The sequence below is a fragment of the Saimiri boliviensis genome, chromosome 11 (genome assembly GCF_048565385.1).
Source record: "Saimiri boliviensis isolate mSaiBol1 chromosome 11, mSaiBol1.pri, whole genome shotgun sequence".
NCBI classification, from domain to species: domain Eukaryota; kingdom Metazoa; phylum Chordata; class Mammalia; order Primates; family Cebidae; genus Saimiri; species Saimiri boliviensis.
In genome coordinates, this window is record NC_133459.1 from 73,043,948 (window position 1) to 73,069,754 (window position 25,807).

At 40.0% G+C, this 25,807-nt stretch overlaps 1 protein-coding gene across 1 annotated transcript in view; it reads left to right on the plus strand.

Annotated features, from left to right (window-relative positions):
• Positions 1-4,560: 4,560 nt before the first annotated feature.
• LHX8 (LIM homeobox 8) overlaps positions 4,561-25,807 on the plus strand; it is a 32,144-nt gene continuing 10,897 nt past the window's right edge. The window contains exons 1-7 of the mRNA XM_003921405.4: positions 4,561-5,107; positions 6,768-6,854; positions 7,283-7,444; positions 11,100-11,221; positions 13,249-13,469; positions 13,976-14,079; positions 18,762-18,857. Of these exons, the coding sequence (XP_003921454.3) occupies positions 4,901-5,107; positions 6,768-6,854; positions 7,283-7,444; positions 11,100-11,221; positions 13,249-13,469; positions 13,976-14,079; positions 18,762-18,857 (999 nt within the window). The 5' untranslated portion in view covers positions 4,561-4,900. The remainder of the gene's footprint in view (positions 5,108-6,767; positions 6,855-7,282; positions 7,445-11,099; positions 11,222-13,248; positions 13,470-13,975; positions 14,080-18,761; positions 18,858-25,807) is intronic.

A 25,807-nucleotide genomic window follows, 5' to 3' on the forward strand; every position in this document is an offset into this window, starting at 1 on the left:
CTGTCTCTCTCTGTTTCTCTCTCTCTCTCTCTCTCTCTCTCTCTCTCTCTCTTTCTCTCTCTCTCGCTCTCTGTTTCTCCACCTTGAACTTTGTTTTTTACGGAGTTATGCGGGCAGAGTTCTGTAGAAACAGGTTAGAATCAAGTTTCCATTGGTCTTGATTTGTTTCTCATTCTAAATGGTAAAATGCATATAAAACCGGCAGCTCCAAACCACAGGCGTGCTTAAGGAGCGATTGTCGGCTTGGAAATGTCACAATGAATAACAGTGTAATGGACTTTTACGTTTCGCGCCATAAAGCCGGGAAGCTTTCCAGGCTGCCTTGCTTCATTTCGGGCTCCACGTGGCTCCTAATTTTTTCTCTCCCATCCTCTCTCTTATCAAACTGGAAACGCTTCCCCTATTCCTTCCGTACCGGCCCGAACAGCTTACTGGCGCTTTAGCTGGGCTAGCTCACTCGCTGAAAAGAAACACTGGAGAAGTCACTCATACAGACTTTCGGGCGCAGAACTTGGCTTTCTGTTATTGGTTCTCCAGAACCGCTCGAGACAACTGGCCCCAGCTGGCGCATCAGACTGCAGTGAGGGATGCCGCGGGGTGAGTGGCGAAGGCCGGGTGTCTACGCCAGTAGATTGAATTCTCGGGTGTCCAGCGAGAAGTAGGCTTGCCCAGCTGGGAAGCCCATCAAACCTCAGTCTTGGCCCGCAGTTGGGGAAAAAACAGTGGGTCCCAGACGGAGGTCCTCGACCGCTTTTGGCGACCTCACTGGCGTGAACAAACGCGCCGCTCTCTTACTCTCAGAAACTGTAGGTGGCAAGGTCTATAAAGGAGTCTGGGACCATTAAGTCCCAAGGTGAGCGCGTTTCCAGCTCTGCCATCTCTGAGGATTTATGCAGATTCAGAGCAACTCAAGTTTTTGGGAAGAACCTCTAGACGCAAACTCCTAAATTCTTTTTCCAGATTAATATTTATAATGGTTACACGGGATGAGCAAAAATCCAAAGACACCATCTCCTAACCCTGAACCAAGTGTGACATCCGCAGTTTCAGAGTGGTTTTAGCTGAGTTTTTCAGGGATCCAAGGAGTCGCCCCCAGAATTCTGCCAGAATCTGCACCTTCTTTTGGTGGTGAAGGTCTCTCCCTCCTCCACGGCCTCCTACAGTCCTGTCTGACTGTACCTTTGGCGCTGGTGCCCTTCAGGTGGACGGCGAAGGCCACGGGCCGGGGAAAGATCCGGTCCGCAATAGCAGGGCTCTAGTACTGCGCCTGCAGGCCGGGGAGTCCTGGATGCACCTCTTTTGACCACATTTTCTCCCAGGCCCCAGCTGTGCCTCTCGCCGGTCTCCACAAGTCTGACCCAGGCGAGTCTCTAGAAGGCAGGCGCGAGGAGCCTGAGCAGGCGTAGTTTCGGTGATCCAAGATTCCGAAGATTGCCTAAGCACCGCGGAACCTCCAGGTTAAGTTCTCTCAAACGTGTGGTTACTCACCGCGAGGAGCTCAGAGGCAAAGGGTTCAATACTCAAGTTGGTGGGGACTTTCTCTACTTAAAGTTATAATTTGCTAATTCGGATCTATTGCTTTTAAATATCGAGTTCCAGAGACCTCTGGCAATGCAGGCTTAATTTCATCCCACTGATGAAGGATGTTTGTAAACGGCGCCTGCAGTGCGAGCTGAGTGTGAAAATATCAGTTTTATGCCTTTTGATAAGAATTACCGAGGTGGAAGGCTTATTAGACGATTACAAATTTCGCAGCTGCTCGCAGCCCAATTAGGCAGCTCTTCGGGTGAGTGGAAGCTGTGGGGGTCAGGGAGGGTTGGTGTTCCCCCTCTCCAGCCCCAGACCTCCAATCAAGGCTTGGCTCCATGGGATCTGGACCCCTTCCCTTCCCCCATTGGTTTTTAGGGAGATATACTCTAGGCTTCCCTTGAGCAGGAGAGGCACAGCCTGGGACAGGATGCCCTCCGAAGTCTCTCACGATATCTTTCCCCTGGGTTTGCAAAAAGTCCTGTAGTCCGCGGGAGTTGGTAGACACCTTGGGTGGGCCTGCGGTCTCTGATTTTCAACTTTTCAATTTAGTAGGTAAGAATTGTCAGGACGCAGGCGATTCCTTTCCCACCTGCGAACACACAAGATGATTTTTTTTTTCAGAGTCTTCATTCAAAATCGAAATCCATTGGAGTTTCAGCTAAAAACCCTCATTACCAAGGCCAAACAACCAAAAAACTCTTCTGATTTTTAGCCCAAGCACACACCCCGTAAAGTATAGCAAGATAACTTTTCCTTTGCCCCAGCCAAGGACGAGCATGGGTAAGAGGTGTGACGCGACCTCCAAGGAACAGGGTCACCATGAAGAGGTTATACCTCCGTGTGCCCACCCCTGACAAAAGGTCAGAAGGTCTTTGGACCCCTGACTGACAGGACAATTAGCCCTGGGATTCGTAGCAAACACATCCCCCTCCTCTTGCACACTCGACCCCTAGCCAAAGGCTTATAACGCCGGAGACACAGAAATTGACTCACCGCCTAGAGACTTACAGCTCAAGACTGGGTGCGCGCAGCTGCACCGCGGGACCAGTCAGCATCCCTCAGGGCGCCTGGAGTTAAGCGAGGCCAGACCAATCTTTCAGGTCTTCTGCTCCTGTCTGACGACACAGAAGCTTCTAAAAATGAATCATTTTCTCCACTTATGCAGCGATAGACCCTCTTAGATCAAGATTAGTATTTTGAAAATCTGATTGAGAGCCGCCTGATTAGGCGAGGGTGGGTGGAAAGACCGCATAAACGCCCGCACCCCCGCCCTGCTTCCCTAACACAGCTCTAGCGCTCTCTGGATCTCCAAATGACCCTCGCGATAAATTCTCCTCGATAGTAGCCAGGTAGTACCTCAGATTCACTTTAAACCCTAACACACACACACACACACACACACACACACACACACACACACGTTAAATATCCAAACTGGACCTTTATGTTTAATTCCGCTTTCAACGAAATCCTGCTCTATACACGACTTGATGGCTCCAATGTTCTGCACGACTCTGACTTTCCATTCGGAAGAATCGTCTTCAGAAGGATGCTATTTCTCAAAAATGCATTATGTGAATTTCCCCACCACCCCCAACGCCGATTTTTGCACTTGATGAAAAACACAAGTCTTTCTGGTTCCCACGCACAAGTTAGCTTTTTGAAAAGTCAGAGTACTCCAATCTTTCAATTTTCTAAGAGGGCACAGATTAATTATAGCGTTCCCCACTCTTCGCTCAGTAAATTTAAACGACGTCTCCCAGAGAGGACCAGCAAGAGGACGGCTAATATTAACTTGTGCGCAGCTGCGCGAAAACAAAAGCAATGGCGATAGGAAAATACTCTGAAGACTCTAGTGTTTATGGGAGAAAAATACAATGGAGGAAAAACTAAATTTGCAGTGGTAACTCGGTCCCAGACTCTTACACAGGCTCATTTCAACACAGGAAACTCTACCTGTCTTCTCCGCTAGCCGGCTACTAACAAATCTGGGGTCTGGGCAAGATCCTTTAGATGTTTCTCTTCCAGACAAATGAGGCAGGGAGATAAGATAGGTGTGTATGTGTGTTAGCGTGTGTGTGTTACATATATATTTCCATCTACTTAAACAAAATCCTATGATTTTGTTAAAGGCGTCTAAGAAATAGACTCCTAGATCTTGTTAGTTTCAGAAGTTTTAGTTTTGTTAAATGAAAAAAAAATCATTTAAAAATAATATTTTAACCAAATTTGTCCTTATACACTAAATAATGAAATAAAGCTTATGCTGTCAAGAGTCTATTTAAACAAGCACACCTTCCAATCTTAATCAAAATTGCCGTACCCTGAGTACCTCCCTCCGCCGCTCCCCCACCCGCAGTCAGAACTTGAGGCAGCAGAAGGCTGATACTAGGGCTTAAATTTTGTCTAGGAGATGAAAGAGCAATACTCATTAGCGACATACTTTTGTCTTTCTTGTAGCCATGATTTCAAATCTAGTCGCAAATCATAAGCTTTTGTGTTGCTCAGATGTTCCTTCTTTATCTTAATGAGAAAACTTTTCGCAAAGGGAGCGCCAACTGCTAGGTAAGTCAGCCCCTAGACTGCCAGGAGCGGTGGCGTTCCTCGGCTAGACCGGAGAGCTGCGGGTTTCAAGAGAATGACTAAAACATTCAAGTCACCCAGACCTCCACTTCCCCTTCTGCTTGCGGCAGAAAGAGATGTAACCTGAATCTTTGTTTAGGTTTTGGTTGGGGAGCGAGAATTTAAGTCATGGCAAATGCAGGCAGCAGATTTTTTTGAAGTCAAGTTAACAGGCCATCCCCAATTTTTTTTTCTTTAGTACTAAACCTGAAGTCAGTTGGTGTGTCCTGATAAACATCTTAACATGTAAAGAAGGCGGGTTTTTCTTAAAGAGGTGAGGCTATTTCTCCAGGAAAAGACTTTCCCCTACACGCCCCCTCCCTTTATGTTAGGTTCCACCCTCTGGAAAACAAAACTTTTTTTTTTTTTTTTTTTTTTTTTTTTTTTCCTCTTTTCCTGGAGGGACAGAGCTCAGTGAAGTTGAGAAAGGAATTTTAAGAACGATTCATCAGAAAGTGGTCAGGCCACAGCGGCCTCTTTGGACGAAGACACATTTGTAGCACTATCTTCCTCGGCATCAGCTTTTATTAGTGCACCGGGGCGGGGGAGGAGGGACATCAACAGAAACGGACAGCCTCTGACCCTCTGGAGTTGGTATGTGGTAAGCAGTCCTAGCAGTGCCATGTATTGGAAGACCGATCAGATGTTTGTGTGTAAACTAGAAGAAAAGGACGTGCCGGAGCTGGCAGTTCCCCCTGAAAAGGTGAGCGAGCCGACGCTTGGCCAAACCAGTTGAATATCAGTGTCCATGAAACTCGAGTTGTTTGGGTTCCTAAACGAGGTTCAGAAACTACCTATAACGGCCTCATCTTCAGACCTGGCAATTTTTTTTTATTACCTAGTAGCGTTAGTCAGTAATCATTTGCCCTCCCTCCCCAAAAGCTCACTTAACCTGAGACATGGAGACTGTAATTTGGGAGATGAAGCCTTGAGCCTAAGGCGCTCTCAGGTCTGTGTGTGTCGTGCTTTTGTTCTATTTGCTGTGGTGATCATGGCGGTCCGGGAGAGTGGGTCGGGAGGACCGGGCGGCTGTCGGGTGGAACCGGAGAGCCGACTGGTTTCGCTCGGCTGTCCGGGGACGTTAGCCAGCCCTGAGGCTCACCTCCCGCTGCGGAGCTCCAGAAAGGCCTCCGGGATCCCAGGGCTGGCCGGGAGCGGCATTTTACCTAAAATGCCAAAAGTAAACCGCAGGGCACAAAACGAGTCACGCGGTTTGTCTGAGTATATTGGGGAACCCGACAAGCACTCTGGAACCTCACTCTGGAAGCACTACCTGTGGGTGTCTGGTGCTTTAAGTTTGAAATCATCTGCGCCTGTCTGAGGGCCTCAGCGGGACCCGCGCAGGGCGCCCCTGACTTTCTCTTTGCTCCGAAGTCAGTTGGGGACTCCCGGAGAACACGGAGCTGTTCTGCTTAAACACCCTTTGTGTGCGAGGACGCGGCCTCAGTGCAGCCACGCTGGGTCCACCGTAGGGAGCGCACCCCAGAAAGGGAGGGTCTCGCCAGAGGGTCCGGGAGGCCCCCAGGATGGTATCTTGCCTGGTGCTTCCAGAGGGAGGAAGGAAGGGAGGCAAAGAGTCAGAAAAGTAGAAGTGTGAGCCGTTCGAGTTCGGGGAACCCAATTGCTCCCGAGCTGGCGTTTTTGGAAACGAAAGCGGTCTAAGACCACAGACGCTGCGTTTCGGTTTAAGAACAAAACTCCAGCAAAGACTTGGAAACACTTGAATAATGCGCGTTGTTTCTTTAAAACGTTTTGACGGAGGTTGGGTGAGTTCTTTTAATGGCACAAATTGAATTCAGCTGGATATTTTCCATTATTCGACCCGCTTTTTGCGCTGGTTAAAAATAACCCTTTAGTAGCTCAAATGTTGACTTACTGAGCCATAAGTGGCAATTTACACCTTAAAGAAACGAGTGTAAATCACTCGCGACTCTAATTGCTGTAAGTTTACGAAAGAGCTGCTGGCTCGGTTTAATCTGAAGCATTTTCATTCAAATTGTGATCGGAACAAACACCAGGCTTCTTAAATCCCGCTGTAATTAGCTTTCAAGTATCCTATTAAACCTCTTCACCTTTTGGGCTATCCTATTCAAAAAGCCCCTTTTAAAAATATATATGTGTCTTGCTCTTTTAATTCAGGTTATTAAGGAAATCAAGTTTCTTCCCCCACCCCCTCCTCAATCCTCTTTTCTTCTCTCCCACTCCACCTCCTCCCGCCCCGCACCCCCTTTAGCCCGGTGTTCCCCGCTCCGCGATGATTGACGTCTGGAAAGAAAGCGCTTTGTGCGTGGATGATTGCTATTAACTTGTTATCCCCGGCGGGGGGGCGGTGAACCGACAAGCCGGGGTGAGCGCCAGGGACCCGGAGCCCGGGAAGCGCCGCAGCGTGCGGGGCAAGCCACTGGCGCTCGGGTAGCGGCCGCCAGCGGCCGGCGAGGGAGGCTGCTCGCCAGCCGGCCCGCGGCGCCCGGGATCTGGCGCCGTGACGGCTGCACGCGCTGCCCCGCGCGCAGAGGGCCTTCATTAGCTCGCTCCCCGCGCGGAGGCTGGGGCGCGCGGCACACTCGGAACTTTTGATCTGTTTTTCCATACTTTCTCCCTCTCCTACCCCGCAGTGCCAGGAGCTCATGTCGGAGGAGTGCCGGCGGACTACAGCCCTGGCGGCAGGGAGGACTCAGAAAAGCGCCGGAGAAGAGGGACTGGTGAGTGCGGAGGGGCTCGGGTGCTGGCAAGACTGGCCCTGGGGAGGCCGCGCAGGACTAGGGGCGGCGGTCCCCGCGCTCCTTCCACGGCCCAGCTGGCCCCTCAGGGAGCGGACTGAGGACGCAGGACGGAGGACGGGGCGGGGCGAGGCGGGGTGGGGTGGAGTAGGGTGGGAAGCTTAGTTGGCCCACGAGGAGGGCAGGGCCGCAAGACTCCCGGGGTCCGAAGAGGTCAGGGGTCGGCAGACCCGGCGGGTGCGTGGCCAGAGCTTCGACTCGGGGAAGAGGGCGAGAATCGTAACCTGAAGAAGCTGGGGGTGGGGTGGCCAGGGGGAAGGGAGGGGAGGCGGTGGGGTGCCCCTTTGGGTAGATGGGATGCGAAGGGAAGGCGGGGTCTAGAACCTCCTGCGCCTGGCGGCTTCCTGCAGGTGAGCCCCGAGGGAGCGGGGGACGAGGACTCTTGCTCCTCCTCGGCCCAACTGTCCCCGTCGTCCTCGCCCCGGTCCATGGCCTCGGGCTCCGGCTGTCCCCCTGGCAAGTGTGTGTGCAACAGTTGCGGCCTGGAGATCGTGGACAAATACCTTCTCAAGGTACGACAGGGCCTCAGGCGCGAGGCCCAAAGGGTGCGGGGGTAGCGGGAGCTCTGAGAAGAGAAATGTTCCTCCTACCAACCTTTCCGTTCAAGTTCTGGATGGAGGTTGTAGGCTTTCGCGGAAAATCAGACCAGTTTAGGGCAACTCATCCAGTGGGATAAAGTGAGAAGAAACCCCAGACTCTTCCTTGTCGTTGCAAAACAGCTTGTGTGTGACACATCCTGGTCTGGACGCACCGGATGCGTGTGGATGTGCTGGAGTCAGCTACCCACTTGTAGTGGAAGGGAAGTGTAAAAGCTCTTGTCCATTCTGAGACGGAAACCTGCTTTTCTTTACCCAGCCCCGGATCATTCCTTTCTTAAACATCTTTGTTCCCTCTAAACTGACTGTGGTCTCTCCACCTCAGTAACGCCCACGCCCGTGCCTGCTTAGAAAAATTTTACGACGGTATGTATTAACTGATTCCCCTTTGCAGTTCCTCTTTTGGTGAGAGTAACTTTAAAGTAGCTTAAAGGGTCTTTTATGGACAAATTTTAAAAATATAGTCCTATGTTTTTTACAGTTACCTGAGGCTTTTACAAAGTAAACGTTTATACGAGCATTTAAGTAAAAACCATTTCAATACCTTCCTCTTATTAAAGTTTAATACTGTTAGGGCACTCAAATGCTGTTTTTATGTACTCTCCAGTGCTTGGGGAAAAAATGGAAATTGATGTAAAGTTAGACACACACACAGACTGGGAAGAAGTGTTTGAAAGTGGTGGTTTGAAAGCTGATTGTCTTAATTTGTTTTACTTTTCTCTTAAAATATTGTGGGGGAATTTTGGAATAGAAATTTTGGCAGGCCATAGTTATCCACCTCACTGCAGACAGGATCATGGTCCCATGTGTCTTAATCAGAATATCATGGGGTTTCAACTTAAATAACGTTTTAAAACCACTGTTTAAAATAATGGTCTCTCCTACACTGAATTAGTAGCAAACCAGTTCACTTTCTATTCTCTCCCCACCCGGCTTAGGTTTCCAAAAGGATTAATTATGGAGAGTATGTGTTCAACAATCGTGTTAGTGGGTTTCTTTACATTTCTACCTCAACATATAAAGCTGCTTAGTCTGTAAAATGGGAGTACTACCCTATAGATAAAACCTAGAGAAAATGCCAAAAGAAGTTTTGGTAAAAAGATTTAAAAATGACCAAATTCATCTGCCTTGGTGGTTGATTCTTAAAGCTTGCAAATTAACATTGGCTTTCTCTTTATATCTGCATTCTTAAGATTCCACTTTCAATGTTGCTAAAACTGAGCCTTTGGATATTGCAAAATCATCTTTTGGGTTAAAACTAGCTTCTTATTTTTAATGAGCCCTCTCAATAATTAGTGTAATTTGTAAGAATGTTTCTAAGTAGATCTATGAAGATTCTAACTCTTTACAGCAGAGAAGACATAGAAGGGTTATGATGATGTGACATTTAACACACCCTCTGAAATAGTAGTTTCTAGTGTTAATCTTGTATATATTTATATATATATATTTGTATTGCATAAAAATCCAACTTACCTTAGTGACTTAAATAAAGCTTTCCTTTGTAATAGGGCAGGAGTCCTCTCAATGAAGTCTTCCATGTACAGTGTTATTCTACCACATCTTGTATTCTTTAGTGTGTAAGTTTTAACTAAAGTTTGATGCTATGTGATTAACAAAAACTGAATTATTAACTATTTTTCCATTTTGAGTACTTCCTGCAGATAAGTTTGAATTTAACTTGAGTCACTGATTAAAAAAAAAAAAAAGTTAAACCTAGTATATTATTTGAAGGTGTAGCTAATATAGAAAAACACCATCTTGTGAGGCAAGTAAAATGGAGTTATAAAAGTATGACAGGAATTGGATGCCTCTATTGCCTCATATGATAGATACTTCAGTACTCTGTCCTTCAGGTGTTTTCTCTGGCTTGGTTATATGTTTAGACATACACAGATTAGATCAATAGTAGGTTTAGTCTCCAGAATCTCTTCTCTTCACCTTAGTTTACTCCCTGGCAAAGAACTGGAAGATAAAGGGACATTTTAGGAGGAAAGTAAACTTTGAGAAAAGGTGGTAACCAGGTCTGGCTTCAGGAGGGAGTAAGAGAGGGGCCATGGCTCTTGTCCTAAAGCCTTGCTTTAAAAACAAAACAAAACAAAATCCTAGGTAAGACTGAAATACAGAAAGCCCTAAACAGTGGAATTCTAAAGGAAGCCTGTTTTTCTAAACTTTATACTAGTTGGTCCCATTTTAGGAAAAAAAATACAAGGAAACAACTTCTTCCAAAACAGTATTCAACATTGTTAATATTATTTATTCCAGTTTTCTTGGATTTGTTTCTTATTTTAAATACTGTCTATAGTGAGCATGTAAGTTCTAAGTTCTTGTAAAGGAAGACCAAAACTTTTTAAATGTCATCAAAATGAGACTCATTAATGCTTTGGAAAGAGACACAAAACTGTAATTAGAAGTCAGTAAAACTTTTGGCTTTGAAGCACCTTTTATATGTTATATCACAGAAAAACATGTTGGACAGTAGTTCTAATTTGATAAAATCATTTGGCACATAGTCTTTATTATGAAATAGTCATGCAAAAGTCATCTCTCACAGTTATTTACTTTCCTATTTTAATCATTGGATCCATTTTTAGGGTGTAATTGGTTACTGTTCTTTTACATGAAATTTAATTAAGCATAAATCAAGTTCTTGTGTCCACTTAACAAGAGCAAACTTTGGGAGCCTGCATTGTATGCAGGCCAGTTCTATCTAATACACATCTTCATACTCCAGGGCTAAAGTTGTAGTGCTTCTAATATGATGGCAACAGTTTAAAGTGAGAGTAATTATGACATTCCCTGAATTAACAATGTTTCTTATTATTATTTAGAAAGTATAAAATACTGGCCTTATTAAACACCATCTTATGTTTTACTACTTGAAGTAGAAGTGAAAAACAATGTGTGGGTGCTTTTTTAGAACCATTTATGGTCAAATTTATTTTTTTCTCCTGTAGCAAAATCAGTAAGCAGTTTTACCAATATACTTTAGTATCTACTATTGTTTCTGTACAGCTGTTTAATGTTAGAAGAAAGCCAGGGCTTCTGCTACATCAACATTTAAATTTATCTTAGTAATTTCTGTCTTGTAAGGGTGACTGTCTTACAAAGCTGCTTTTTCACTTTCTTTATTGCTGTTTAGTGGGTATACAGTTTATAATGGTTTAGCCAAAAAATAGGTTGAGTAGTATGTGTTTTGTCCTCTTTAACTACGAGGTTTCATGGTGGGAAGAACTTGGTAAAATATATGTAAGACTTTAAAGTGACCAAAACGTTGCCTGTGTTCATGAAGATTCCATTTAAGAAAGAAAGAAAAAGCAATCTGAATTCTTCAAAGGAATAAAAAATATGTATAAACACAAGATGTGGCATATATTAGTATAATTTTTTGGTTGAGGTCTAAAAGAGAATATATTCAGATGCATGTTTACAAAAATGACATGTTTGGGATGAAAACATTCAGAGCATGTGTTAATATATTCAGGGCCAGTTTTTCAACTTGCCCAATACACAAAGCCAATGAATACTTTTCTTAAATATAGTATTACAGTGGCTTCTCCTCCCTTCGCAGGTGAATGACCTATGCTGGCATGTCCGGTGTCTCTCCTGCAGTGTTTGCAGAACCTCCCTAGGAAGGCACACCAGCTGCTATATTAAAGACAAAGACATTTTCTGCAAACTTGATTATTTCAGGTATGCTATGAAGCTTTTTCTTAGTAGATGCTTCAAGAAATTATTATGCAAAGAGACTTCTGTAATAGGCTTTTTCCTGTTCAGTTTTATTTAATGAAGCCAAGTTTTTCTTATTTAATAGATTTCAAAATGAGGGTGCTTTCATGTTTGAGGTATAATTTGTATTAAATAAGCATGCTTACCCTTTTTAGGAATTCAGTAGACAAAAGTTAATTTTAAGTAATATTTCCACTTTGGGGAGTGAAAGTTTGAGGCATTATAAACAGGGAAACTTTTTTTTGCTGTGCATAGGTATGAAGTATGAAATACAAGATGACTTATGACAAAGCCCTTGTTTGGTGGGAATGGTTAGATGAAGTAAAATCATTATAGGGGAGAAAAATCAAGCTTTTGTTATGCTTTTACCCATTTACCATAGACTGATCCCTAGTTATATACCCATAAAATTCTAAGGGTTTGGATACCATGATAAACCATGTTATTCAGAAGAATTGACCATTCTGGTGTCATAAATAAACCAAATCTAATTCCGCCTAAAACTATTTCTTTTCTCCGATCTTCAGTTTCTGAAATTATATTTAGATGAGATACAACGTTTTCTCTGTGTGATCTCTTTATAGTTTAAATGTAAGGTTTCTTCCAAGATATAATTCTGTATGAACAGCTGTCTAGAAATTAATTCTCAAGAATGACTTTTAAAAATTACAACATTTTTTCTTTATTTACTTTTCTAAATGAAGAAAAAAATGTTCATTGTGAAATGGGAAAATTAATACTATATAATGAAGGTTATAATACTGCATATGTTTATAGTACATTTCAAAAAATGATTTCAAGGAATTCAGTGATTAATTTAAATACAAATTGTTAGGTAATTTAAAGTAATTTATGAAACCCAGAGTCTTTTGTAAAATCATAGAATTTTATAATTATCAAAAAGGTATATTTCTCAGCAGGTTTATTCTTCATTACTTCAATGATGGTAATAATTTGCTTCCTCTTTCACTTGGGATAGGCTAATCTTAATTTTTTGTAGTAACTTTTAAAGCCCTTTGAAAGGTTTGGTTTGAAAGACTGGACAAGTGGAAGTCTAGTTCTTCAGGATTTTTTAACTCCTTGCTTCATGTTGTGTTATATTCTGAAATTGATTTTTAGGATTCTGTTTTTCAGAGTAACTAAACAAACTGGTGATAGCTTTAAAGATGTATCTATCAATAAATAGACATTGACTAATCTAGTGTGATTTGGGCATGCCAGGCCACGACTGTAATTGTGATAGGAGACATGACAAAGAGTGTCTAGTCATTCAGGCTATAAGAAAAAAAAAAAAAGAAATATTTACATATAGCTTTGGCATTTTAAGATTGGTCCCCATTTAGAGTCCATTTAGGACTCTGAAAATTTAGATAGTATTTCCTTCCTCCTCTGGATAGCAATACAATAGCTTTTTCACCAAAGGAAACATTTCTGACTTTTCCTTTCTCACCCACCAAGGTGAAGAATTTCAGTTCTGTACATTCTTTGATAATTTCAATGTTAAATTTTTACATGTTTTAACATCATAAAAATGATATAAAATCATTTCCTAATCATTTTAACTTGGTTTTAAGAAGTCATTATGTATATCTTCAGTTTTTCAGTATAAATGTCTTCAGCGTAATTTTGCACTTTTAGATTTTCAGTCTGGATGATATGTGTGTTTATCTTAAATAAATTTATAAATGGACGGATCTTTGATACAACAAAAAGGATTTTAAAGCTCATTTTAAAAGAAAACCTCAATCTTCTTTATAGGAACAGAGAGAAGGTCTTATTTATATAAACAAGTTTGAGTTGTGACTCTATCTCAACTTGATTGCTTACCATATTGACTTTTAGAAAAATACTTGATTCTTGTTTCATTTTCAAAATATTTAAATACTTAGGTTATTTCAATGTGGCAACATGATGTGCTAGTTTAATATTCAACTGATGAATATCTAACCAGGCATTAAAGTCTTTACCTTCTACACCTCTATTTAATGTAGAAGGTATGGAACTCGCTGCTCTCGATGTGGGAGACACATCCACTCTACTGATTGGGTCCGGAGAGCCAAGGGGAATGTCTATCACTTGGCGTGCTTCGCCTGCTTTTCCTGCAAAAGGCAACTTTCCACAGGAGAGGAGTTTGCTTTGGTTGAAGAGAAAGTCCTCTGCAGAGTGCATTATGATTGCATGCTGGATAATTTAAAAAGGGAAGTAGAAAATGGTAAATATATACTTAAATACTTTTGAGTCTTTTGAGACAATGAATACAAAAATGAAAATAATTTTTCCTAAGGTCACTTAATGCGTTATTTTGTACAATGTATAATTGTAGCAAAACTTACTAAGTACTCTATCGTTCTTGATGGTCTCTATTTGTTTGTTTATAAGGAAAGCCACAGTGTATGTATAAGTTTTGTGCCATATTCTCAGGCAGCAGCTTTCAGTTAGAGTTTTGCTTTTCTTGTTGTAAATAGTTGTTTTCTTGTATTTGCTGGGCCTTAGATGCGTACTTCTAACTTTTTGAACTTTTCACTAAATATACAAGCCTGTAAATGGAATATTTTTTGTGCAGTATATCTGTAGTATGTTTTAAAACTTAAGGGGTTTTACAGTCTAACAAAACATATACAATTACACAAAAAGTGAAGAGATATAAGAAACCTGTTAGTGCAAGATGGGTGTACTCATTTGAAGTACCAACATGTATAGTATGTTTTTTAAATACAGGTAATGGGATTAGCGTGGAAGGCGCCCTCCTCACAGAGCAAGATGTTAACCATCCAAAACCAGCAAAAAGAGCTCGGACCAGCTTTACAGCAGATCAGCTTCAGGTAAGCATAACAATGAAATTTTGATTTTTGAAACCCCCCACCCCAAAAAAGGCAATCTCCATGCTGCCTAAAAACATTTTTATGTTTTCTAAAAAAATTAGCCTATGTCTTTTATGAAAACTAATTTGGTGAATATATGAAAACATGTTTATTGCCCCAAAATGTTTGTCAGTATTTCTGACATCATAATATGATATGAAATAGTCATTCAAGCTTCGTTTCCCTGGGGTCTATTGGTATCAACATCAAAGGCAAAACAAAATGTTTTGTTCTGACTTCCTGATAACATCATTCTGAACCAGGCATTTATCTTAATACCCATAATTGCAATGAAAGACAAAATATTTTGAGACTCTGAAAAGAGACATACAGTATGTGAGTCTATGGGACGCTAATGTGTTAGTCTTTTTAACAAACTGCAATGAGTCATTTAATGAACACAATTGTATGGTTTTTAAGTAGGAAATAATTGAAAGTGCCTTAATGTAAACAGAAAACTACTGATTGATTACAACTAAGCAGATTCCTTTATGTTTTTAAAGGTGATAAAGGGAGTACTTCCATAGTTTGTTGCTAAATATTTATTATGTTCCCTGAAATGATTTTTTGAGCTTAGTTGCCCTAAATATGATTGTCATAAATTTGATTTATACAAATTGTCAAAATAAATTACTCCTTGCTTCATATTTAAGTCCACACATATATAATGATTCTTTCTGGCATTTTTGCAGATAATGAAATTACATTTTCTAAAAGATGAATGTGGCTGAGGTATTTGTTTCATTTTAAGGAAAAGTAACATTTATTGAACAACTACCACACTGCTGGATACCTTATACATAGTATCCATTTTAGCTTAGACTTTAAAGGACATTTATGCAGTGTTAAATGAATGAAAGTAATTTTTTTCAAAAATCATGTGTAGTATTCTAAGACCTGCCAGTATTTAAGAGGGATACAAGTGTTTCAAGAGATAATTTTTATTTTGAGAATGATTTAGAAAAGAAACCTTGATGTGACACACACATTCTAAAGGAACGTGGCAGTGGGAAGCGCTCTAGCATTAAAATCTAGATCCATTCGGAAGAATTTTCCAAATGGATGATTTTTTAGATTTCTTAATTTAGGCATAAAGTACATGGTCAATAAGGAATAAGATAAGGTGATTGAAAGAAATATCTCTCTTTGAGCCTTGCGTTCTGGGTTCTTCACTGGATTATAATGAAGGTCACACAATGGCCTAAGTCAGAAAATGTGAGTACTTCTGAGAGACCTGGAAAAACCCTCAGTCATTAAAGGTGTCTGAGTTAAAATAGAATCTCTAATATAATTCTGTTTTTACAATGGTCTGTTCCCATGAAGGGCTGGCTATAATTCTAATAATTACAGGGTTGATAACTTTTATTTGATACAATAATTTATTATTAAAATTATAATTATGAAAATTTGAAACCACTGTAGATGGACACTTTTCTATGGAAAGATAATTGTAAATTCTAATTAAATAAAACAGGAATAATATTTGCGAAGGTCTTTTTATGCCAAGTCCTATACCAGGCATTTATCTACATTATCTCCTTTAACTTTTACAACAAACCTCATTCAAGAGTGCAGGAACTCCTCAAGGCAAACCACCAAGGGAATGGCAGAGAAGAGATTTGGAACCTTCTCCTCCAACCTCTGGTCTTTTCATTTCGCTTGATCTTCCAAGAGACCATAAGTGGATCTCTGTCTTATCAAAACTCCACTTAATAATAGCAGAAGTTTAAACAAAAGAGTGAGATTTTGAATCTTGTAGATAGCTTTATGGTTAAGCATGCATAAATATTTAAGCCATGCATTATGGTATAAATATGATCTGAATCATGTTTTTTTTTTTTTAATTTTTAAAGAAAAGAGGCTTAATAAGTTTAATTGGCTCCTGGTTCTGCAGGTTGTACTGAATTATAAGTTTTGAAAATTGTGTATTAGAATTATAGGTTTTAAAATCTGAAAGCATATGCTTTCAAAGTATATTCACATTCAATATTTATTAGCATTTATCTTACAGAAGGGGTGGTGGAAACAAATGAGATACAGTCTTTGTCCTAAAGTGATTCTTCATAATTTAGGAATCTGAAATAGCTGTAGATATTTAAAAACAAAAAAGCAAAACAAAACAAAAAAAACCTTGAATCACTTATTTTAGGCAGACCCTCTAATAAATTGGGCAATATGTATTCTCATTGTCAAACTGTTCTACCTTTCAGAATGCTGAATATTTTCAAGTAGAGCTTAAATTGGGGAAGATAATAAAATATTACATGTGACCAGTGAGTACATCAAGGTTATCTAGTCAGTACCTACTTTGGACAGAGAAGAGTTAAAATGGAAGGGATAAATAAATTTTCCAAAATTCTTTAGAAACCTATGGGGAGAAAAAAATAGTTTAAGATTCAGAGGACATATTGGCAAATATATTTCAAATACTGTCCCATTTGTAGAAATGATATTTAGGAAGTTTATACTAATATGATGGCTTATTGTAGGTAGAAGCACTTATTTAATGTTTATTAATATTAAAACACCAAGGTTAGCTCCTTCTTCAGTCTGTTTTCATATAAAGTTGGTCAGCTGCTGCTATGCAGCCTCCTGAATTTTCTGGTGGATCATCTGGGTTTAAAATGATGAGTGCCTACAGAGGCTCACTACTTGTCCATGTTAGAAGAACGTGGAAAAGGGGTGACGTGGGTTTTAGCAGCATTAGTGCCTACAGAATAGTGAAACTAAGTAGAAATTAAAAGGACCTCTTTTTTTCTTTTTCTGTGTGTAAGACTAATCCTTGATACTATTGAAAAGAAGAACAATCAACTTATCTTACTTTTCCTTGAGAATATTTCAGTTCTAAACTATCAGAGTTGTTTTGCTTTACCCTTTAATGAGAAATTACTTAATTAAATATAATTTGGTTCCATTGTTTAATTTGTGAATTAAAAAATGCATTTACGAAAAGCATGCAGTTTCTGTTTTGCAAATTATTAATAATGACCTTACAAACAAATTCCTAAATCTGTTCAACTTTTTTCCATTTGAAAAATTAAAAGACAAAGGCATAATTTTCATGTTCTTTTTCACTTTGGGATATTACATGTCCAACTGCATAGAAACACAACTCTGTTTTCACAGGAAAAGGTCAAAATAACACATTTGGAGTAGGAAAGAAAGAATAAAGTGAACTGAGCAAGAATAAACTTTTAAGCCAATTCTGCCCTTCTTTAAAACCAAACATCCATGTTCTGCTTATAGTGATCTGTAGATACTATATAGCTAGATGGGAAGTCAAGCATATTTAATTCTAGAAGTGTCATTAATCAGAGAGAACTAAGTAAAATATAATTCATAAACCTCAGAAGCTTTTCCAGAACAACATTTGCCTTTTGTCTACACTATCTTCAGGTTTTCCTGTATTGTCAAGTTTTATTCTGTCACAAACTCTTAACATACTCTCTGACAGAAAGGGAGTTTAATTAACTTCTATGGCTATGAAGAATAAGACATTCTTTTTGATCTCAAGGAACTCACTTTCCACTATGGAGAGTGGACTTGAAAACAAATTATTTAGCTACCCTGTAACAAGTGCAGTGGCAGAAGAAAGCATTATATAAGGACCATAGTGGAGAATGCAATTAATTTTGTCTGCTGTAAAGATCATGGAGGCTAGCAGTGCTTGAGGTCTTTAGATAGATTGGTTACTCACATCCTATGCCAGCAGACAAGCACAATCCCATTGAGTGCCAGACTCCTCTCTCTCATTCTTTATAATAATGCATTTTTTACATTGTGTAATTCTTCCCTCAGTTGACTGACTTTTAGTAATAAAATTCAAGTATCTTGCTTAATTCTCACAATGATTCTCTTTTCTGAAAGAACTCAAAGTTTTTGGCTTATTCTGGTATTCTCTCCCACTCTACTCTTCTCCCTTTACCTTTTATTTACAGGTGGTTATCATATCAGTATCTTTCTGTCAGGAAATTAAAACCAGAGTTTTGTTTCATATCTCTATCTTTTAGAACTTGGCATAGTGGTTTCAATCCAAAGGTTTACATCAGAATCACCTGTAAGATTTTTAAATACATACATGTTTAGACCCTGGTAAATTCTTATTCAGTGGGCTGATGGGTGTCTCTTTTTAGACTCCATTTTTGTTTTTCTTTTTGCATAGAGCTAGTGCTCACAACTATGATGGGGTCATTCCAATTAAATGGAATTCTTTTGATGATCTGTGTACTATTTGCAGATGAATGAAAGTTGTATTAAGGGCTTTGAGCCTCTGTAGTATTTTATTAAGTTTTTTAATGTTGGCAATTTTTAACAAAATGAAAAAAAAAACTCCTGCTGTTTGACTTGTGGGTTATAAGAATAAAAGAAAAGGTGAGCTTATTTTTAAAGGTAAGCGTAGTTGAGAGACAAAGTTTTATGTTGAAATGGATTTTTTTTAAGTTCTCAGCATAGCAACTTGTGTGTAAATTTACAAAATATGCATTCATTTTCACTTATACATATTTCCTCATACTGATTTTCAAGTTATAAAATAAAAGTATCCCACGTTCTTGTGCATGTCTTATCTCTTATGATAAAAATGCAGGAAGAAGACTGAGCTGCTTGTTTTTAGCGATTTACTACTTACATGTTTTAAATAACAGGTTATGCAAGCACAGTTTGCTCAGGACAACAACCCAGATGCACAGACACTCCAGAAACTGGCAGAAAGGACAGGCTTGAGCAGACGTGTGATACAGGTGATTCTTTTACTTGTTTGTTTTTTTTTTTTTTTTTAAATTAAAATTAGATATTGGATCTCCCTATGTTGCCCAGATTGATCTTGAACTCTTGAGCTTAAGTGATCTTCCCACCCCAGCCTCCCAAAGTAATGGGATTACAGGATGAGCCACTGTACCTGGTCACAGGTGATTAATTTAAAGGTCAGTCAAGAGAAACTGTAAGTTCTAATTGTGGCCTTTATAAGTATGCATTGTATGTGTGTGTGTGTGTGTGTGTGTGCGTGTGTGTGTGTGTGTGTAGAAATGCGAAAACATTAATTTCTCATTTTAAATCTTTTCCCATTCTAAATCAATTTTTTTAAACCTAATACTTATCCTGCTTGGGCTAGGCTGCCATTTGTCAAATGACTCTTTTGCGCCTCTTACTTCATTCGGTGCTCACAGCAGTTCTAAGATCCTCAGGCTAAAAAAGTTCCAATCTAAATCTTGCTCTAAGGTCAGTGTATTTTCCTGCTTTTTCTATGATTGTGTGTGTGATGGGTGCTGATGGCCTTTGCTAAAGATCCAGGGAGAGGAACTGGTATGAACAAAGCTGGGAAGTGATGAATTAGTGCAAGTTTATTGGAATGTAGAATTTATGTTTGGAAATGGTGGGAAATGAAATTGTTGAAGTTAATGTTGGAGAGGCCCATGAATGCAGAGTTCTCTTCTGCGCAGGTAAAAGCCATGATATGAGATTTTGGGAAGAAAGGGGTAGTGACAGCACATGGGAAGAACTGGAGTTGAGAGTGGTTAGAGAGGGGTAGCAGCTTAGTTGGAATGTGGGAATGCCCAGCAAAGTAGTGTGATTTTGTTGTTTGTTGTTTGTTTTTGAAAAGACACTTAACTGGGGTAGAATTCATTTGGGAAACTTTTTGAAACAGGGTCATGCTGTGGCCTAGGCTGGAGTGCAATCACAGCTCACTGCAGGGACTTCCTGGGCTCAGGTGATTCTTCCACCTTACCCTCCCAATTGGCCGGGACCACAGGTGCACACCACCATGCCTGGCTAATTTTTCAATTTTTGTAGAGACAGAGTTTCACCATGTTGCCCGGGCTGGTCTCAAACTTATAGGCTCAAGCATTCCTCCTGCCTTGGCCTCCCAAAGTGCTGGAATTATTGGCGATGAACCACCATGCCCAGCTGTGAAACATTTTATTGACTGACCACTGATGCCAGATGATGGATGCTAGAGAGACAAGAAAGATTTGGTGACTGTAATGGGGAAGCAGAGAGGAGTCAAAGAGTCAATGACTCAGCCAGCCTCGATGGCTCATGCCTGTAATCCTAGCACTTTGGGAGGGCAAGGCAAATAGGTCACTTGAGTCCAGGAGTTTGATAGCAGTCTTGGCAACATGGCAAAACCCCGTCTCTACCAAAAAAAAAAAAAAAAAAAAAATTAGCCAGGCATGCTGGTGTGTACCTGCAGTCCCAGCTACTTGGGAGGCTGAGGTGGGAGGATCACCTAGGTCCCGGAGGTTGAAGCTGCAGTCAACCATGATAGTGCCACTGCACTCCAGCCTGGGTGATAGAGTGAGATCCTCTCTCAAAAAAGTCAGTGACTTGTAAATTTGAAGTCAAAGTAATCACAGGAATGGTGCCATTGACAGGAATGTGAAAGTCAAAAGAAAGCTGGATTGGAAATTGGGAGGGAAAGGACCCTTAATAGTTGTGCTAATTATTTAGTGATGGTGGCAGTTGGGTATATAAACTGGTATTTGAAAGAATGAGCAGGACTCAAGCAAAGAGGTCTAATGCCATGAATTTGGATAATATCCTTTAGAAAGGATATTATACCCACCATGGGGTATAAAAGGTGAAGAGTGGGTTTTAGAGCAGGGTAAGAGGTTCTGTTTAAATGGGACGTAATAGCAGCTAGAATTGAGGACATAGTCAGGTGGAGAAGAAGCATGGAGGCTGAAGAAGTGGGTGAATTCAAGAACAAGGTGGCCAGCTGTGTCAAGATTATCAGAGAGATCAGGGAAATGGAAAATTATTTTATTTCTTTTTTTTTTTTTTTTTGTATTTTCTCATACAGAGTCTCACTCTGTTTCCCAGGCTGGAGTGCAGTGGTGCCGTCTCAGCTCACTGCAACCTCCGCCTCCTGGGTTCGAGCAATTGTCCTGCCTCACCTCCCAGGTAGCTGGGATTATAGGTATATGCCACCACACCTGGCTAATTTTTTATTTTTAGTAGAGATGGGGTTTCACCATGTTGACCAGGCTGTTCTCAAACTCTCAACCTTGTGATCTACCTGCCTCAGTCTCCCCAAAGTGCTGAGATTACAGGTGTGAGCCACCATGCCCAGCTGGAAAATAATTTTAAATAACACTGGAAGTTCAAAAACTTAAAGGAATGAAACCAAGTAACCATGAAAGACAGGATAAACCTCAGGGAGCGGAAATGTAAATGTCTTCATTGCACATATTATATTTTGTTTCTTAATTTGGGTGGTTGATACACAGGTACTTATTTTTCCATAGGCCTGAAGTGTTTATTGTAATTAACAAATCATCTGTACAAAGAAGCAGATGGAAAAGACCTGATGGTACTGCAGCCTCTCTAAAGACCTAGGGTTCCCAGTGTTTTAATTGACTGCAGCGTAATGAGGCTATCTTAGGAGACAATGTCTACCACATCAGCACTTTTCAGATACCCAGATTATTGTGCTTATTTCAGAGTGCCAAATTATAAGAAGGGACTAATAAAGAGCCAATCTGAAAAACATACTACCTTAAAGGCTACCAGAAGTGTGAAAGATTTAGATCATGCCATAATATTAAAGGAAGCAGGGATATTTATGTGGAGATAAAGCCAGGATATGGTAAAGGAAAGAGTAATATGCAGAGTAGGTGTCTTTATTTGTGAAAGGCTTCCCTGCAATGGAATGTAGAAAAAGGCACCGGTGTTCACACATAATGAAAGCCTACACAAATGACATGAACTACCAATGAAGATAGGGAATTTCCTACACCTGGGAGTGCAGTTTTCTTTGACAAGTAGTTCAGACAATGGGGTAAAGGTTCTCTCTAATTTAAGACTCTATGTTCATGACAATAATAGCTTTAGGTAAGTCAGATGCATGACTGTTATGTTTTATACTATTTTGAAGTTGGAAACAAGGAGAGTTTTCTTAAAGCTTTTCATATTTGAAGGACTAAGGATCACAGGCAGACACCTGTTATGTAATTTCCAGGTATTTAGGTTACTAGTATTATGAGCAAGTTAACTTTGTCCTAAGCCCTACTATTTGGAGAATATATTTTGGATATTGGTTTTTAATATGCAAAGGTTGGATGTTAAATATTTTTATATGATTCCAAAGGAAAGAGTACTAGCATGCATATGTGTATATTATTTGTATCTATACATAGGTTTACTATACGTTATAGCCCTTCAGAGTATTTTTTAAGAATTAATTACTGTGATCTTAAATAGTAATCATACTTTCCCTCAGCCTTCTTCCTAGCATTGGGCACAATATTTTAGAAAGGTAAGAAAAATGAGTTTTTGTTACTAGACCTCTTCTCACTCTAATATGCAAACTAGGTCACCCAAAGATTAGGGGGAAACGGTGGTCTGGCACATGGAGAGTTTCACATGTCCTAGTTACAAATGTGCTTAGGAAGACATTTGTAACGAAGCAAAGTATCATTATACTAAAGTCAAAGAACAAAGATGAGTGATTTTTCCCACACATACTGCATCCAGATACAATAGCTGTTCACATACTCTTTCAGATAAGTGAATTATGACTTTTATGTTGCATAGAGACAGAGTAAAATACTGCTATTTCTTCCAATTAGTGTACTGGGAATTCCCTTCTATACTAAGATTTACATCTTTTTTAAATTGCTACATATATTGAGCATAATATAATTTAGTTTCTAATTTTTCACTATCATAAAATGCTGCCATGAGCAACACTGTGTATCTACTTGCATGCTTGTTCAATAGTTTCCTTAGGATAAATTACTGGAAGTGAGATTGTTAAGCCAAAGCATAACACACTTGTAGGGCCTTTATACAAACATGAAATTTCTTTGCCTTCCAGAAAGTCCGTACAACTTTATTCTGCCAGGATTGTTGCATAGGTACACACATGGCAATGTAGTTTGCTGCTTCCATCCCCTGTCACCTACATCTGGCATTTCTCCCCATGTTATCCCTCCCTGACCTCCTCAACTCCCGTTGTCCCTCCCTTTGCTGCCCCCAACAGACCCCAGCATGTGATGCTCCCTTCCCTGTGTCCAAGTGTTCTTATTGTTCAATACTTACCTATGAATGAGAATATGCGGGGTTTGATTTTCTGTTCTTGTGTCAGTTTGCTGAGAATGATCGTTTCCAGATTCATCGATGTCCCTACAAAGGACACAAACTCATCATTTTCTATGGCTGTATAGTATTCCATGGTGTATATGTGCCACGTTTTCCCTGGTCAGACTATGGTCGATGGGCATTTGGGTTGGTTCCAGGTCTTTCCTATTGTAAACAGTGCCACTATGAACATACGTGTGCATTTGTCTTTACAATAGAATGATTTATAATCCTTTGGATATATACCCAGTAATGGGATTGCTGGGTCAAATGGAATTTCTATTTCTAGGTCCTTGAGGAAGTGCCACACTGTCTTCCACAATGGTTGAACTAATTTACACTCCCACCAACAGTGTTAAAATGTTCATATTTCTCCACATCCTCTCCAGCATCTGTTGTCTCTAGATTTTTTAATGATTGCCATTCTAACTGGTATGAGGTGGTGTCTCAATGTGGTTTTGATTTGCATTTCTCTAATAATCAGTGATGATGAGCATTTTTTCATATGTTTATTGGCCCCATATATGTCTTCTTTTGAAAAGTGTTCATATCCTTTGCCTACTTTTGGATGGGTTTGTTTTTTTCTTGTAAATCTGTTTTAGTTCTTCGTAGATTCTGGATATTAGCCCTTTGTCAGATGGGTAGATGGCAAAAATGTTTTCCCATTCTGTTGGTTGCTGGTTCACTGTAATTATTGTTTCTTTTGCTGTACAGAAGCTCTGGAGTTTAATTAGGTCCCATTTGTCTATTTTGGCTTTTGTTACCAATGCTTTTGGTGTTTTAGTCATGAAGTCCTTGCCTATTCCTATGTCCTGAATGGTTTTGCCTAGGTTTTCTTCTAGGGTTTTTATGGTGTTAGGTGTTATTTTAAGGCTTTAATCCATATGGAGTTAATTTTAGTGTAGGGTGTCAGGAAGGGGTCCAGTTTCTGCTTTCTGCACACTGCTAGCCAGTTTTCCCAACACCATTTATTAAACAGGGAATCCTTTCCCCATTGCTTGTTTTTGTCAGGTTTGTCAAAGATCGGATGGTTGTAGATGTGTGGCATTGCCTCCAGGGCCTCTGTTCTGTTCCATTGGTCTATATCTCTGTTTTGGAAGCAGAACCATGATGTTTTGATTACTGTAGCCTTGTAGTACAGTTTGAAATCAGATTAGTGTGATGCCTCTGGCTTTGTTCTTTTTGCTTAGGATTGTCTTGGCTATTTTGGTTCCACATGAAGTTTAAGGTGGTTTTTTCCAGTTCTGTGAAGAAGGTCATTGGTAGCTTGATGGGGATAGCATTGAATCTATACATTACTTTGGGCAGTATGGCCATTTTCACAATGTTGATTCTTTCTAACCATGAGCATGGAATTTTTCTCCATCTGTTTGTGTCCACTCTTATTTCATTGAGCAGTGGTTTGTAGTTCTCCTTGAAGAGGTCCTTTACATTCTTTGTTAGTTGTATTCCTACGTATTTTATTCTCTTTGTAGCAATTGTGAATGGGAATTCACTCATGGTTTGGCTCTCTGTTAGTGTGTTATTGGTGTATAGAAATGCTTGTGATTTTTGCACATTCATTTTGTATCCTGAGACTTTGCTGAGGTTGCTTATCAGTTTAAGGAGATTTTGGGCTGAGATGATAGGGTCTTCTAAATATACAATCAAGTGGTCTGCAAATAGAGACAATTTGACTTCCTATTTTCCTAATTAAATACCCTTTATTTATTTTTTTTTTTCTTGTCTAATTGTTCTGGCTAGAACTTCCAATACTATATTAAATAGGAGCAGTGAGAGAAGGTCTTCTTGTCTAGTGCCAGATTTCAAAGGGAATGCTTCCAGTTTTTGCCCATTCAGTATGATATTGGCCACAGGTTTGTTGTAAATAGCTTTTATTGTTTTGAGATATGTTCCTTCAATATGTAGTTTATTGAGAGTTTTTAGCATAAAGGACTGTTGAATGTTGTTGAACGCCTTTTCTGCATCTATTGAGATAATCATGTGTTTTTGTCTTTGGTTCTGTTTATGTGCTGAATTACATTTATAAACTTCTGTATGTTGAACCAGCCTTGCATCCCTGGATTGAAGCCTACTTGATTGTGATGGATAAGCTTTTTGATGTGCTGTTGCAATCGGTTTGCCAGTATTTTATTTAAGATTTTTGCATCTATATTCTTCATGGATATTGGCCTGAAGTTTTCTTTTTTTGTTGAGTCTCTGCCGGGCTTTGGTATCAGGATGATGTTGGTCTTATAAAATGGTGTGTGAAACATTTCCTCTCTTTGGATTGTTTGGAATAGTTTCAGGAGTGGTACCAGCTCCTCTTTGTAAGTCTGGTAGAATTCATCTGTGAACCCATCTGGACCTGGACCTTTTTTGGTTGGTAGGCTATTAATTGCTGCCTCAACTTCAGCCCATGTTATTGGTCTATTCAAGGTTTAAACTTCTTCCTGGTTTAGGCTTGGGAAGGTGCAAGTGTCCAGGAATTTATCCATTTCTTCCAGCTTAGAGTTGTTTGTAGTAATCTCTGATTGTAGTTTGTATTTCTGTGTGATCAGTGGTGATATCCCCTTTATTGTTTTTTATTGCATCTATTTGATTCTTCTCCCTTTTGTTTTTATTAATCTGG